The sequence below is a fragment of the Salvia miltiorrhiza genome, chromosome 7, assembly GCF_028751815.1.
Source record: "Salvia miltiorrhiza cultivar Shanhuang (shh) chromosome 7, IMPLAD_Smil_shh, whole genome shotgun sequence".
Classification (NCBI taxonomy): Eukaryota; Viridiplantae; Streptophyta; class Magnoliopsida; order Lamiales; family Lamiaceae; genus Salvia; species Salvia miltiorrhiza.
Genome location: NC_080393.1, coordinates 26,985,723 through 27,001,753, shown reverse-complemented (window position 1 = coordinate 27,001,753; position 16,031 = coordinate 26,985,723). Strand labels below are relative to the sequence as shown.

The 16,031-nt window shown below is 42.7% G+C and overlaps 1 protein-coding gene and 1 long non-coding RNA gene across 3 annotated transcripts; both read left to right on the top strand.

Annotated features, from left to right (window-relative positions):
- The first annotated feature begins 294 nt into the window (after positions 1 to 294).
- On the top strand, positions 295 to 2,875 carry LOC130995758 (uncharacterized). Of its 2 annotated transcripts, XM_057921165.1 has the most exons (3): positions 327 to 385; positions 854 to 1,354; positions 1,691 to 2,875. In XM_057921165.1, exons 2-3 carry the CDS (start codon positions 1,317 to 1,319, stop codon positions 2,580 to 2,582), a joined length of 930 nt encoding a protein of 309 aa, XP_057777148.1. In that variant the 5' UTR covers positions 327 to 385; positions 854 to 1,316; the 3' UTR covers positions 2,583 to 2,875. The 2 variants fall into 2 exon arrangements, with proteins under 2 accessions (XP_057777149.1, XP_057777148.1); XM_057921166.1 differs by lacking the exon at positions 854 to 1,354 and having other exon boundaries at positions 295 to 385.
- A 5,224-nt stretch (positions 2,876 to 8,099) lies between these two features.
- LOC130995757 (uncharacterized) lies at positions 8,100 to 9,846 on the top strand. Its single transcript, XR_009092273.1, has 3 exons — positions 8,100 to 8,216; positions 9,098 to 9,152; positions 9,625 to 9,846. It is a non-coding gene; the product is annotated as an uncharacterized LOC130995757 (long non-coding RNA).
- Positions 9,847 to 16,031: the final 6,185 nt, after the last annotated feature.

Here is a 16,031-nt window from a genome sequence, read left to right as displayed (position 1 = left end):
ATTAGTAGCATTGGTTGAGTTTAATTTTAGCTCATTGAGTTTTCTTTTTAAAGAGATCGAGATGATTGATAATGTTAGTTTATTAAACTATATATATGCGTATTTATTGAGAGTTGATGAACATCCATTTAACGCATTCTTTTATCTTTCCTTATTGAATTTAGAGAAATGGTTTTAGTATGTTGATGATATGATGTGAGAAAATGTTAGGATAATAAGTGAATAGCAAATATGAGTTATTGTTGTAATATTATATTTATATATATATATATATATATATATATATTCTTACTTATTTTTCTTACAAAAAAAATCTTTATCTATTTAAAGGTTCCGGCTAGGAACGAGCCCGACACTAGAGTACGAAGTAAGAGAAACATATTAGGTGGGCTTACTAACTCAAGAAACAATGATGCATACTTTATTATATAAAGTTTAAGTGTATGCATTTATTTTCAAATTGTTGACTTGCCAATATTTAAGATTTGTATGATACCATCTACATAGAAGAACGAATTCGGGTCCTGAGCGAGTCAGGATTTGTGTACACAGAGTGACGGTTAACCTTGAGTTAGCTTGTCGTTACGTTTGGGAAGGAGGCCTACTTCTCAACGTGTTTATTGAGACTAGTAGATATGGTACATACTTATATGAGAACTTAGTCTGCGCAGACACTTTCAGATACTATGTAAAAACAGTTTAGCAAACACAGGTTGCTTTAGAAATCACTTGTGTATTGCTTAAAGTGGCAAGTTCAATATATAGCATTATCATGCAGAGTTTTAAATGTTTTCGGCATTTGTTCACTGAGTGCTTGTGGTACTCAGCCCTGCATATCTTTTTAAATGTGCAGGTTAAATTTGGATGAAGATGGAAGTGTGCTGAGCTGGAGCTTTTTGTTTATGTAAATAGTAATAGGCTCAGGATGTTGTGTCTTCATACATAATGTCCAATGATGTACTCTGCTGCAACACTTTATTTCTCTTATCACTTTTGACGTGTTGTAGAATGTTTTAAAACCTTAACCTGTATGTGAGCGTGATAAATCTTGGTTATGATATTTATTTGGTCTAAACTTCTTTTGTTAAAGTTTGATGGCTATGTATGTGAGTTAATTATATGTTTGTCTTAGTTTCCTTTCAATTACTTTCCATCTCTCGTTCTCCACCCTAGTCGTACGATACCTGGTCTAGCTATCTTTCTCCTAGGCCGGGCTGCGACAAAGTGGTATCAGAGCGAGGTTCTTTGCTCTGAGCCTAATTTATTTTGAGTTTAGTCTAGATTGTATCTCTAGACTACTAGAATATTAATGATGAATGCTCAGCGCGCACACCATCTCATCCAGCTTAATCAGGTATGAGTTTAAATTATTTTCTTCCTTTTGGTAAAAAATTATGATGTGATTTAAAGAGTTTGAGTTACTGATAAATGAAATGATGGATGATGCTATTTATGAGATTCTTGGAGTGATGTTTCAGTTTAGAATGGATATGAATTTTATTACAGGAATTATGAGATTGTTTTGGATTATTGTTCATTTCAAACTTGTTATGATTTTGTAAGTAAGATAATGTCTAATTATTCAAGTATGTGTTATTTGAGTGAACTATTTCATTATTTGGGAGATTTATTAGGAGTTAGTTTTTATGAGTATTATGTTAAGCTAAGTTGTAAAGGTTATATTGGGCAGGATGGCTCGTACCCTACGTACCGCGAGGAAGAGAGTTAGTGCTAGAGCGACACGGGATGAGATTCGCTGGGAGTACCTTCACTATGGCATGTGCTGGAGAGACACATTGGGGGAATTTCTTGCCCACTTCCACGAGCACTGGTTGGCAGCTAGCATGTATGGGATCTCCTCGTATGATGGCATTATTCGATTGTTGACTCTACTTCCATCCGACTGGAAGGGTTGGGCGACCTCCATTGCCTCAGACTACTTATACCATTATGGTGAGGAGTACGACCTGTATGTAGATTTTCCAGGTTTCGTTGCCGCGGTTAGTTATCAGTATTACCGCTATGGGGCAGCTCCTTATGGACCATACACGTTACCAGGAGACTACATCCAAGCTGGAGGAGGAATTGCCGATTTCTTACCACGAGATGACCCTGCTCCGTATGTGCCGCCCGAGCCAGTTCAGGTGGCCCCACTCCTTGAGTCTGATACTGATGACGAGATCGCTGCTCTACTTCGTTCTCCTACACCGATCTACCTAGTGATTTTCTCTGATAGTGAGACGACTTCTCAACAAACACTCACGTCCGACTGTACCATCCTTGGAACCCGCACCTGCGACGAGTATGAAGCTGGACCTTCCAGACCACCTGGAGTACCTCGAGACCATATGGATTCTCCTGGAATGCAGCCAACTGTTGGAACCATACGTCGAGAACCAATAGATCTAAATCAAGCGGATGTGGTAGTCGACTCGGATGATACACACGAGGCAGAGACACACAGTCAGACGATACGTGTGTTCTTGAGGAGGGATTCTGCAGGTAAGGGTGTGAGAGTTCACGAGGTTCCACGACATGAGGGCGAGACAGAGACGGAGCCTAGCGAGTCCAGTGCAGCATGAGCAGATGTTAGCTACTCTTTGATGATGGTTAGATAGGTGTAGTAACTTTATATATGTACATAGATGTATATAGCTATGTGTGGTGTGTAGATGTATATATATGTTTTGGTGATACGGATGCGGAGTCTAGCAGACCGCACCGTGGTGTAGTACTAGTTGTGATGTTTATATAGTAGAACATCAGGATTAGTACTAGGGATTTTTGCTGTACATATCTCTGCTATTTTGTAAAAGTCCTCCGAGGAGGCAGCTTTTACCTGATGATATATGATGATGACCTACGCGGTCATTTAGCACATTTCAGAGCTACTATTTGTTGAGTATGATGAGTCAAATACAATTGCTTAAGTATGAGTTATTTTGCAATGATGATGTATTTAATATAGACTTTATGTATTGATAATAGAATGCCGCCTAAAAGAAGAAATCGAGAACTAGCTGGTGTATATGATCAGGAACCTACACCACCTCCATCTCCACCACCTGAAAGGATAATAGAAGAACTTTTTCTTCGCCATAACCCACCTACTTTTAGTGGGACTGGAAATCCGACAGAGGCTGAGGAATGGATCCGATCTATTGAGCGAATCTTTTGTTTCCTAAGGTGTAATGATCAAGAACGACTTTTATGCACATCGTTTCAACTAAAAGGCTCAGCCGACTACTGGTGGGAGGCTAGGCAAAAGACTTATACTCCGGAACAAATTGAGAATTTAACTTGGGGGCAATTCAAAACTGCTCTTGTTGACAAATACGTTCCCCGGAGTTATCGTAAGCAAAAGGAAATGGAATTTACTAATTTGAAGCAAGGGAAGAAGACTGTTGCAGAGTATGACCGTGAATTCTGCGACTTAGCTCGTTATGCTCCATATAAAGTAGACACAGATGAAAAGATGTCTGAGCTTTTCTGTGCTGGACTGAGACAAGATATCCGAGTGATATTAGCAAGTCAAGATACTTTAACTTATGCTGAAGCTCTGAATAGGGCACTTGACATGGAACTAGCTATGCAGCCCGAGAAGACACCTCAAGCACCAGAGCCACCTCAGTACCAGGCGAAGCCACGAGCGCCCATGAACCCACCTTTTGCTAATCAAAACTCCACTCAGAAAGGAAAAAGAAAGTGGGAATATCAGAATCAGCCCAACAAGAGGATATGGCAAGGACCAGGCCAGCAACAATTCTCTGGAAATGTCAAACCACCTCTGGGACAACAAGGAATTCCACCGTGTTCCAAATGCAATAAAATGCATACTGGAATTTGTAAGGCTGGTAGTAACAGCTGCTATACATGTGGACAAGCGGGGCATTTCTCGAACCAATGCCCAAATAAGCAACGAGGTAATAGAGGGGGAAGACCGTACCCCAACCCAACTCCAAATCTAAAGGCTATGGAGGGAAATTTTCCACCGCCGTAACAACAACATCAACCACAGCAACAGCAGCGACAACAACAACAGCAGCAGCAGCAGCAACAGCAACAACCACCACAGAAGCAGCTGTTGAATCAACAACAACACCAACGGATTTTTGCCTTAGAGCAGAAACCTTTTGAGAAGAACCAAGGTAATTTGGCAGGTATGGGTCAATTAAAGGGTGTGCCTATCATCGTGTTATTTGATACTGGTGCCTCGCATTCATTCATATCATATGCCTGCGTAGATACCTTTGAGCTTAATGTAGAACAAGATAAAAATAAAATGGGGGTAATGACTCCTCTAGGCAAGGGTATCACAACTAAGCACACATGTCCTAACTTAGACTTTGAGTTAGGTCCCCTTAAGATGACAGCTAAATGTTTGCATTTAATGCCGATGTGGGACGTGGACATTATTCTTGGAATGGATTGGTTGACGGAAAATTATGCGACGATTCGATGTGAAATGAGGGAAATTTGTTTTCAACCACCAGGAAAAGAACCTACTTGCTTCTACGGCATGGAAAGGCAAAAGAGGAAAACACTTGTTGTATTATCAGCAATGCAAATCGTGAAGTTGTTGCGGGATAGGGAGAATGTAGCATACTTGGTCTATTTGAATAAAGAAGTAAAATCAGAAATAAGCATTGGTGATGTACCAGTAGTGCGGGAGTATAACGACGTTTTTCCAGAAGCTTTGCCGGGTTTGCCACCGGATAGACAAGTGGAATTTACTATTGATCTCGAACCTGGCGCTGCTCCAATATCCAAAGCACCGTACAGAATGGCTCCGAAAGAATTGCAGGAATTAAAAATTCAACTGCAAGAACTTCTTGATCTAGGATTCATTCGACCAAGCGTGTCTCCGTGGGGAGCACCAGTCCTGTTTGTCAAGAAAAAGGACGGTACATTGAGGATGTGTATCGATTACCGTGAGTTAAATAAACTCACGTTAAAGAACAAATACCCTCTGCCAAGAATAGACGACTTGTTTGATCAGCTTAGAGGAGCAAGTGTCTTTTCAAAAATGGATTTGAGATCTGGATATCACCAATTGAAGATACGACGAGACGATGTCCCTAAAACTGCTTTTCGAACAAGGTATGGGCACTATGAATTCGTAGTAATGCCTTTTGGGTTAACCAATGCCCCAGCAGTGTTCATGGACCTTATAAACCATGTGTTTCACACATATTTGGATAAGTTTGTATTGGTCTTCATAGACGATATTCTTATCTACTCAAAGAGTAAAGAAGAACATGAAGAACATCTCAAGACTGTATTGGAGAGATTAAGAGCTGAAAAACTTTATGCCAAGTTCAGCAAATGCGAATTTTGGTTGAGAGAAGTAAATTTCTTGGGGCATATTGTCTCATCGGAAGGAATTAAGGTTGACCCTGCAAAAGTACAAGTTGTGCAAGAGTGGAAATCACCCACTACAGCTAACGAAATTCGCAGTTTCTTAGGTCTTGCTGGGTACTATCGAAGATTTATTGAATGATTCTCTAAGATAGCACGGCCGATGACCCAATTACTCAAGAAGAATACCAAATATATATGGACGGAGGAATGTGAAGAGAGCTTCCAAGAACTCAAGAATAAGTTAACTACAGCCCCAGTGTTGGCAGTGCCAGAAGCTGATAAAGAGTATGCGATTTACACTGATGCTTCAAAAATTGGACTGGGTTGTGTGTTGATGCAGAACGGCAAGGTCATTGCCTATGCATCATGACAACTACGACCACATGAATTGAATTATCCAACACACGACTTGGAACTGGCAGCTGTAGTCCATGCACTTAAAATTTGGAGACACCATCTCTATGGGGCTAGGTGCGAAATCTATACAGATCACAAAAGTCTCAAATATTTCTTTGAGCAGAAAGATCTGAACATGAGACAAAGACGATGGCTTGAATTGGTCAAAGACTACGACTGTGGAATCAATTATCATCCAGGGAAAGCTAATGTAGTAGCTGATGCTTTAAGTAGAAAGAGTCAATCCAAGCTAGGGTTTCTCCTCACACAAAGGGAAGAACTTATCAAGGATTTTGAAAAATTGAAGCTAGAAGTGATTTTGCCACCGCAAACTATGGAGGGTATGATAGCGACCTTGACAATAACTCCTGATCTGAGAACTAGGGTGGCCAATGCGCAAAGAAATGATGAAAAGTTAGAAGGGTTACGACTCAAAATTCGGACAGAACGAGTTAGTGGATATAAAGAAGCAGCAGCCAATGCAATTTTGTACGAGGGAAGACTTGTTGTTCCGAATGATAAAAGCTTAAAGGACGAAATCATGAGTGAAGCTCATAAAATGCCATATACTGCTCACCCAGGAAGCACCAAAATGTATCAAGATCTTAAACAGAAATTCTGGTGGGAAGGAATGAAACGAGACATAGCTTCTTTTGTTGAACGATGCTTGGCTTGTCAACAGGTAAAGGCGTTACACCAACGACCTTATGGGAAGTTACAACCGTTGGAAGTTCCGGAATGGAAATGGGAGCATATAACAATGGATTTTGTAACCGGTCTGCCAAAGTCCAAAAGAGGAAATACGGCAATTTGGGTAATCGTAGACCGACTTACGAAGAGTGCTCATTTTATTCCAATCCCCATTACTTATGGCTCTGACAAATTGGCCCAATTGTATGTCCGAGAAATAGTACGATTACATGGAATACCAATAACTATTACGTCGGACCGAGATTCTAAGTTTACCTCACGATTTTGGATGAGTCTACAGAAAGAATTGGGCACCAAGCTGAATTTCAGTACAGCTTTTCATCCCCAAACTGATGGGCAATCTGAAAGGACCATTCAAACTTTAGAAGATATGGTCAGAACCATTGTATTGGATCAAAGCACGCAATGGGAACAAGCTCTACCCCTTATTGAGTTTGCTTATAATAATAGTTTTCAAGCAACGATCAACATGGCACCATACGAAGCTCTGTATGGGAGGAAGTGTCGATCTCCCCTTTATTGGGATGAAGTAGGTGAAAGAAGAGTCTTAGGACCCGATGCGGTGGAAGAGATGATTACAATTGTCCGACAGATTAAACAACGAATGAAAGAGGCACAGGATAGACAAAAATCTTATGCCGATAATCGACGAACCGAGCTGCAGTTTGAGATGGGGGACAAAGTATTTCTAAAAGTTTCGCCGACTAAAGGAGTATCCAGGTTTGGAGTGAAAGGAAAGTTAAAACCGAGATTCATAGGACCATATGAGATTTTGGAGAAAATAGGCCTAGTCGCCTACAGATTAGCACTGCCACCAAATTTTGGCAACGTGCATAACGTGTTTCACGTGTCGCAGTTGCGAAAGTATGTCTTCGACCCCAAACATGTCGTCCACCAAGAAAAGATAGAAATGGAACCAGATATGAGCTATGAAGAGAGACCTGAAATGATTTTGGATAACAAGATTCAACAACTGCGAAACAAATCCATTAACTTGGTCAAGGTCCAGTGGAGACACCATGGGCGAGAGGAAGCGACATGGGAACTAGAGAACAAGATGAGAGAGAAGTACCCTGAATTATTTAACGAGGTACGCAAATTTCGGGACGAAATTTATTTTTAGGGGGAGAGGATGTAATACCCCGTATATTTTTATAATATTTTTATTAGTATATATATTTGTTAAATGAATGAAATAGCTTGAGATGCTATTTAATTATTTGAGTATTATTTACTAATGAGTTTATTGGTTTAGTAATTAAGATTTATTATTAAATCAATAGTGTGAATAATATGAGAATATTTTATTTTATTTTTGTGAAGGTGAATAGTTGTTGATAGATAGCTTTGTTAAAATTTTGTAATTGGAAAATATTTATTTAAGTGTATTTCTAGAAGAATTTCTTTTAATTATAAATTGATGTTTTTATGTTATCTACTAAATTAAGATTATATATATATATGTTAATATCTTGCTTGATTTCCAAATGGGCCGAGTAGTAGTGGCCACCAATTGGGTTTTTAATTCAATTGAATCAAATGGGTTTTTATAGGATTTGTTTTTAATGCACAACTTCCAAAAAAAGAGCATAGCTAAATATAGGTATTAGAATTTAGAAATCTCATTCCCTTGCTCTACACCTACACTGCCGATTTTCTTCCCCAAGAAGAGAACCACCCTTTTTCCTCTTCCAAGTTTAATTTCGCAGAGAATTCAAGTAGTAGCTGCAATACCTTGTAATATAAAGGTGAATTTCTTCGATTCTATGTTTTCCTACAATTCTAGCTTGAAGAAAGTTTATTCCTTGAATTCTAGGGTTCTTCGAAATTTGGGGATTATATTCTAGAGTTGAAATATGACTTTAATATTGATATATATTATGTTTTTGATGTTCCTAAGCATGATTATGGTAGTTAATTATGAGAATTTTTACTTGATTTTTGATTTTACTCAAGTTAGCATAAACCCTAGATTTGAGTTCGGAAATTCTGATTATGTTCTTGAGTAATTGAGTTCATATATGAGTTCTTGAGCTAGAATTATGTTATATATGAATATATTATGAGGTTGCACCATAGGGTTTGTGAGATTGATTTTGTTAGTTTAGTGAAAATTGGGGCTTTGACTTGAGAAAGTTTATATGCTATTGTTTGATGGATATAAGTATATTATAGTGATTTTATTAATTATTGAGGTTAGAACAGCCCTATTACCCAATTCTTTTGTAAAGCTCTATTGTATAAACAGTAGGGAAGTGATAAAGTTGTTATTTTTATGCGTATAGTTGAGATTAGTAGCATTGGTTGAGTTTAATTTTAGCTCATTGAGTTTTCTTTTTAAAGAGATCGAGATGATTGATAATGTTAGTTTATTAAACTATATATATGCGTATTTATTGAGAGTTGATGAACATCATTTAACGCATTCTTTTATCTTTCCTTATTGAATTTAGAGAAATGGTTTTAGTATGTTGATGATATGATGTGAGAAAATGTTAGGATAATAAGTGAATAGCAAATATGAGTTATTGTTGTAATATTATATTTATATATATATATATATATATATATATATATATATATTTTCTTACTTATTTTTCTTACAAAAAAAATCTTTATCTATTTAAAGGTTCCGGCTAGGAACGAGCCCGACACTAGAGTACGAAGTAAGAGAAACATATCAGGTGGGCTTACTAACTCAAGAAACAATGATGCATACTTTATTATATAAAGTTTAAGTGCATGCATTTATTTTCAAATTGTTGACTTGCCAATATTTAAGATTTGTATGATACCATCTACATAGAAGAATGAATTCGGGTCCTGAGCGAGTCAGGATTTGTGTACACAGAGTGACGGTCAACCTTGAGTTAGCTTGTCGTTACGTTTGGGAAGGAGGCCTACTTCTCAACGTGTTTATTGAGACTAGTAGATATGGTACATACTTATATGAGAACTTAGTCTGCGCAGACACTTTCAAATACTATGTAAAAACAGTTTAGCAAAGACAGGTTGCTTTAGAAATCACTTGTGTATTGCTTAAAGTGGCAAGTTCAATATATATATAGCATTATCATGCAGAGTTTTAAATATTTTCGGCATTTGTTCACTGAGTGCTTGTGGTACTCAGCCCTGCATATCTTTTTAAATGTGCAGGTTAAGTTTGGATGAAGATGGAAGTGTGCTGAGCTGGAGCTTTTTGTTTATGTAAATAGTAATAGGCTCAGGATGTTGTGTCTTCATACATAATGTCCAATGATGTACTCCGCTGCAACACTTTATTTCTCTTATCACTTTTGACGTGTTGTAGAATGTTTTAAAACCTTAACCTGTATATGAGCGTGATAAATCTTGGTTATGATATTTATTTGGTCTAAACTTCTTTTGTTAAAGTTTGATGGCTATGTATGTGAGTTAATTATATGTTTATCTTAGTTTCCTTTCAATTACTTTCCATCTCTCGTTCTCCACCCTAGTCGTACGATACCTGGTCTAGCTATCTTTCTCCTAGGCCGGGCTGCGACAACACTGGGTTGGATTTCTCGCTCGCTCTTAGCACGCTAAGACACACAAATGCCTTTGCCAGCGCTTGGCTAAGATCTCTGAGTGAGAACACTGGTCTGAACTCCCGTAGCTCACGGGTGCCAAGGAACCTATTTGTTTAGTTTACTGGTACTAAACAACCACTGAGTTCGGTCTTAGTCTCGAACTCGATTACAATCGCTCTTCTCACTCTCAAGAAAATGTTATGTAATAAACCAACTAGGATTACTAAGAACAGACTCTCAGGTAATCAGAAACTAGGCTAAAGATAAATCTGGTTTAATTGCCTAGATGTTCTAAGAGAGTTTATATAATCAGTTGCACTGATTGTGTTATCTCTGATTGCTCTCTTCTTCGATTTAATGCTTATGGAGATTAAGCTCGAGTTGATCTTTCGATGTAGCTTTGGCATTGATGATTGAATCAGGTTCTCTCTCCTTCCCCCAACCCTTGGAGTATTTTCCTGAGCTTTTTATAGGCAGCTCTGAAGAATAGATCCGTTGGTGGAGGTCCCTTCTTCAAATCCTACCGTTGTAAGATATAGTCCAAATCTGCTCAGGATCTTTTGTCTTCATTCTTCATAAAGTCAATGCTCTGACTTGAGCATTAAATGTGACGTGTCTTGGGATCTGTCCACGTAGCTGGAGGTAGTAAGACATCATTTCTTTCTTCAGTCCATTATAGTCTTTAGTGTAACTGAACTTGTCTTAAGTTGAACTGCTTGCTATGACTCGTGGATTCTTCAGGTGTTTTCCAGTGTATATTCCATCAGTCAGGACATTAGTTGGATCTGCAACTCCGAAGTATTCAGGACTTGTAAGAAGCTTTCAGTCGAACTGTTCTTCAGTTGACTTGTCGTCTTCAGTCTTCAAGACCTCAGTCTTTGATATAGCTACAAGAGGGACTAAAACATTTAAGTCCAGAATGATAACCTCTAGCTAGAATGTGCATTCTAACAGTTTTGGTATCATCAAAACACAAGGGTTGGATATTTCTTTCATTTCCCGACACCTACTAAACCAATATCAGTATCAGTCTACACTTATCCTCAACTGATCTTATCAGTCAACTCACATCAGTATCTGTTTAGATACTCACATCAGTTTACAAAAAGATTTCAAATTTTATTTTAAAAATAGCCTACTGGTGTATTACCCCCCATACACCAGTTCAGTAACACTAAGGGACCCAACATGATGGAGTTAAGAACACGAATCAATAAACGAACAAGAGCACACGAATATAGTCTCGGAAACCAGAGGTTTCCGCCACAGCTACTGCCGCCAATTACTTGATCTTTTATAAAAAACTCCAACCCTAACTCCCCACCATTACATATATAGTGTCAAACCCTACTACTAAAGCCCATGCATGCAAGCAAGGCCCACTACCAATAATAATACTAATATTAATAATAAATAACAAATACTACTAATTATATGGAAATAAATAAATAATCTTCTTCTGCAACTTCAGCATGCACTCGCGATCTACTGCCCCTGCCTTCTCCTCGAATACACTTTGATTTCCGGAGCCGCCGTGCTATCAATTGCCGCCGTCCCCGAAACAACCTTGTCCTCAAGGTTGAAATCAGGAAATTGCCCCCGTACCACAGCAACATCTTCCCACGAACTATCCTCCGCCGGCAGCCCGCGCCAGTGGATCAACACCTGCGCCACCTCAACTCCATTTCGGCGTATCTGACGGCGCTGCAGTACCGTATCGGGATAAAACTCTGGATCGTCTGTCATCAAGGACTCCGGCAATGCAAGAGAGGCCTCCGCCGACCCGATGACTGGTTTTAACAGACTCACATGAAATACGGGATGAACCTTCGAACCCGGTGGCAACTTCAGTCGGTATGCAGCCGACCCAACTCTCTCCTCGACCTCGTAAGGTCCAAAAAATCGTGGAGCCAACTTCTGTCGTGATATAGCAAACAAACTACGCTGCCGGTACGGTCGGAACTTGAGAAAGACACGGTCCCCCACTTTAAACTCCAGGTCCCGACGATGTTTATTCGCCTCGCGCACCATACGCGCCTGCGCCTGCTCTAGGTGAGATCTGAGATGTTTCATAACCATGTCCCGTTCACGTAGCTCTTCCGCCAAAGCCTGTACCCGAATTTCCCCCGGAAGAAAAGGAATAAGCAGCGGAGGAGGGCGCCCATACACTGCTTCAAAAGGAGTCATTCCCGCACTCGTTTGAAACCCTGTATTGAAACAGTATTCAGCCCAACCCAACCAGTTACTCCACCCCTTTGGTCGAGCTGAAGTAAAGCAGCGAAGATATGTCTCTAAACACCGATTCATAACCTCCGTTTGCCCGTCTGTTTCCGGATGGTAGGCGGAACTCATGCGTAGCTTCGTTCCCGATGCCCGAAATAGCTCCTTCCAAAAAGAGCTGAGAAATATAGGGTCCCGATCAGACACTATCGAAGCCGGTATCCCATGCAATCGGACCACTTCCTTCACAAATACCTCCGCCACCGTCTTCGCCGTATACGGATGTCGCAGCCCCATGAAGTGACAATATTTCGACAATCTATCGACGACCACAAACACACAGTCAAACCCCCCGAACGCGGAAGACCAGTGATAAAATCCATGCTGATATCTTCCCAAATGCGATCCGGAATTGGTAATGGTTTCAACAGCCCCGCCGGACTCTTCGTCTCATATTTATTCCGTTGACAAACATCACAGGCTGCCACTAGTTCTGCAACAGACTTCGGCATCCCCGGCCAATACAAACTCGAAGCCATACGACGATATGTTCTAAATGCTCCCGAATGACCACCGGAAGGCGTCGAATGAAACTCCGCAAAAAATTTCGGAATCCACGGTGAATTTTTCGGTAGCACCACTCGGCCCTTGTAAAATAAATTACCTTGCACCACCTCGTAATGCTTCGGCGCATCTCTATCTTCCTCGAGCGCCATTCTAATGCGACCCAAGTGTGGATCCGCGCGAATCGCCTCCGCCAAGGCCTTCCAATCCAGCCACTGGGGCACAGAGACTGCCGCCAATTCAACCTCCTCATCCCGGCGAGATAACGCGTCAGCAGCAGTGTTCGTTCTCCCTTCTTTATACATAATCTCGAAATCGTATCCCAGTAACTTCGCCGCCCAATTCTGCTGTGCTGGGGTGGCAAGTGTTTGAGAGAGAAGCTGCTTGAGACTCCGCTGATCGGAGCGTACAACGAAACGCCGCCCCAACAAATACGGTCTCCAGTGCTGCACGGCGAGGACTAAAGCCATCAACTCCTTCTCATATGCCGAGCTCGTCAACGCTCTGCCCGAGAAATGCTTGCTGAAATAAGCTATTGGGCGCCGTGCCTGCATGAGAACTGCGCCGATACCGTGGCCTGAAGCATCGCACTCCACCTCAAATGGTTGCGAGAAGTCCGGCATGCCGAGCACCGGAGCCGAAGTGAGGGCCGTTTTCAGCTTCTGAAAAGCATCATCGGCCTCGGCCGTCCATTGCCACTTCTTTTGAATATCCTTCTTAAGTAGGGCCGTTAAAGGAGCTGCGATTTTGCCGTAGTCTCGAATGAAACGACGGTAATAACCCGTGAGGCCCAAAAATCCCCGGAGCCCTCGCAAGGAAGTCGGTGTTGGCCACTTTAAAACCGCGCTGACTTTGGCCGGATCCATCTGTACGCCGCCCTCCGACACAATATGGCCCAAATATTCCACTTGGGATCGTCCGATTGCGCACTTCTTTGGATTGACTACCAACGAATGCTCGTTCAGCACGCTGAATACCAGTTGCAAGTGATGCATGTGCTCCTCCCACGACGAGCTGTACACTAAAATGTCATCGAAGAACACCAGAACAAACTTCCTCAGATATGGGCGAAAAATGTCATTCATGAGGCTTTGAAACGTAGCTGGAGCATTAGTTAATCCGAAGGGCATGACTAAGAACTCGTAATGTCCAGAATGTGTTCGGAAGGCCGTCTTGTGAATGTCATGTTCAGCAATTCGAATCTGATGGTACCCTGCACGTAAATCGAGCTTGCTGAACCATCGAGCACCGTGTAACTCATCCAACAATTCCTGAATAACCGGAATGGGGTATTTATCCGGTATCGTAACCTTGTTCAACGCTCTGTAATCCACACAAAAACGCCACGACCCGTCCTTTTTTCGCACCAACAACACCGGACTCGAATAGGGGCTACAGCTGGGTTGAATGATGCCGGCCGCGAGCATTTCCGTCACTAGCTTCTCCATCTCATCCTTCTGTAGGTGATTGTAGCGATACGGTCTCACGGATACCGGTGCAGCTCCGTCGAGTAGCGGAATTTTGTGATCACTTAGTCGAGGGGGTGGCAAGCCGGATGGGGGCTGAGTAACATCTGGAAAACGAGCCACCAAAGCTCGCCACTCCTCTAGTTGTGTTGCCGTGAGGTTCGCCGGAACAGAGAACTCCTGTTGCGGACCTTCTAATGCCCACAGAAGCCAAGCATCGTCTTCGGCCCCTAGTACCGCGATCTCAGCACCTCGACATTCCCGTCGAGTCAGCGCCGGGTCCCCATGGAGGCAGATGCGGCGTCCTTCATACACAAACTCCATCGTCAGCGTGTTCCAATCGGCAACGATCTTTCCCAATCGCATCAACCAAGAAACTCCCAGAATAATATCAATACTGCGGAGGGGAAACACGTAGCAGTCGACGTGGAAGAGTTGATCGGCCATGAGGATCGGAACTGCCTCGCAAATGCCTCGCGATGTCACCCTTGAACCATCTCCCAACATGACTGAAAACGATCGGGCTGAGGTGATTGGTAGGTCTAGGTGCTGCGCCACCGAGCTCGATATAAAACAGTGGCTCGCCCCACTATCGATCATGGCCCGAAGCTGATGACTTCCCACTCGCACCGGCACCCTCAACGTCTGGGCGCTGTCCAAGCCATGAGACGATAACTCAGATAGACGCAAAAGGTTGAATGCGCCCGTAGCCCCCTTTTCCACTGAAGTTTCCTCATGCTGCAACGGGCTGGGGTAAGGATCCTCCTCGGCCTCTTCCTCCTCGTCCGCATCCAACAGAATGGCCAAGGTTTTTGGTGGGCACTTGTGCAGGGGTCCGTATTTTCCGCCGCATCGGAAGCACAGTCCCTTGGCTCGATACTCATCTTGTTGTGCACGAGACATTCGGCGAGAATTTCGGGGATCGGTGTTGGTGGCTGCCCGGCCATGGGGCTGTTCGCTGGGCAGTGATGAGCGCTGGAACGTAGTCGTCGGCCTCGAGAACGGTGTGGAATGTGGCGTCGATCACGTCGGAGCAGCAGTGCTCCTGCCCTCGCGAGCGAGGCGCCGGGCCGCTCGAATCGCGAACTGCACGTTTGAGAGCTCCGAGTCCGTCAGGCGGTCACGGATTGAAGACTGGAGGCCGCCCAAGAATGTACCGAGGTAGTGTTCGGGTGGTAACGACGGCAGTTGGGCGACACGTTCCTCGAACAGTGAGATGTAGTCTTCGAGGGACCCCGTTTGGCGCGTTAAGTGCATGGCCTCGTATGCATTGATGGCGGAGCTATCACCAAAACGGCCGATCACCTCCTTCGAAAATTCATCCCACTCGATGGCAGCGTTCCGGCGAAGCAACCATTGGGCCCAGAACATGGCCTTCCCGGACATCGCGATGAGGGCGGTGGAAACCCGTTGGGCGGGTGAAGTGTTGTGGACGAGGAAATATTGCTCGGCCTGTGCCAGCCAAGCTATGGGGTCCGAGCCGTCGAAGCCCGGAAGTTCCATTCGCGGCAGCACAATTGCAGTATTGTTCGACGGTGGTGGCGGCCCCCCTGAGCCCGAAGATTTTCCGGCAGCGATTGACTTGATTTGGGCAACGATCTCAGCGAGTGAGGCCTCGATGCCGCCCACGGATGATTGCAGCGAGTCCACGGTTAATTGGACGCCTCCCATACTGACCGAGAGGTCCTTCGTGGTCTTCTCCAGTTCTTCCAAGCGGCGGTTCTGAACCGCCATGCGGGTTTCAACGGCGTCGGGGTTCACCATC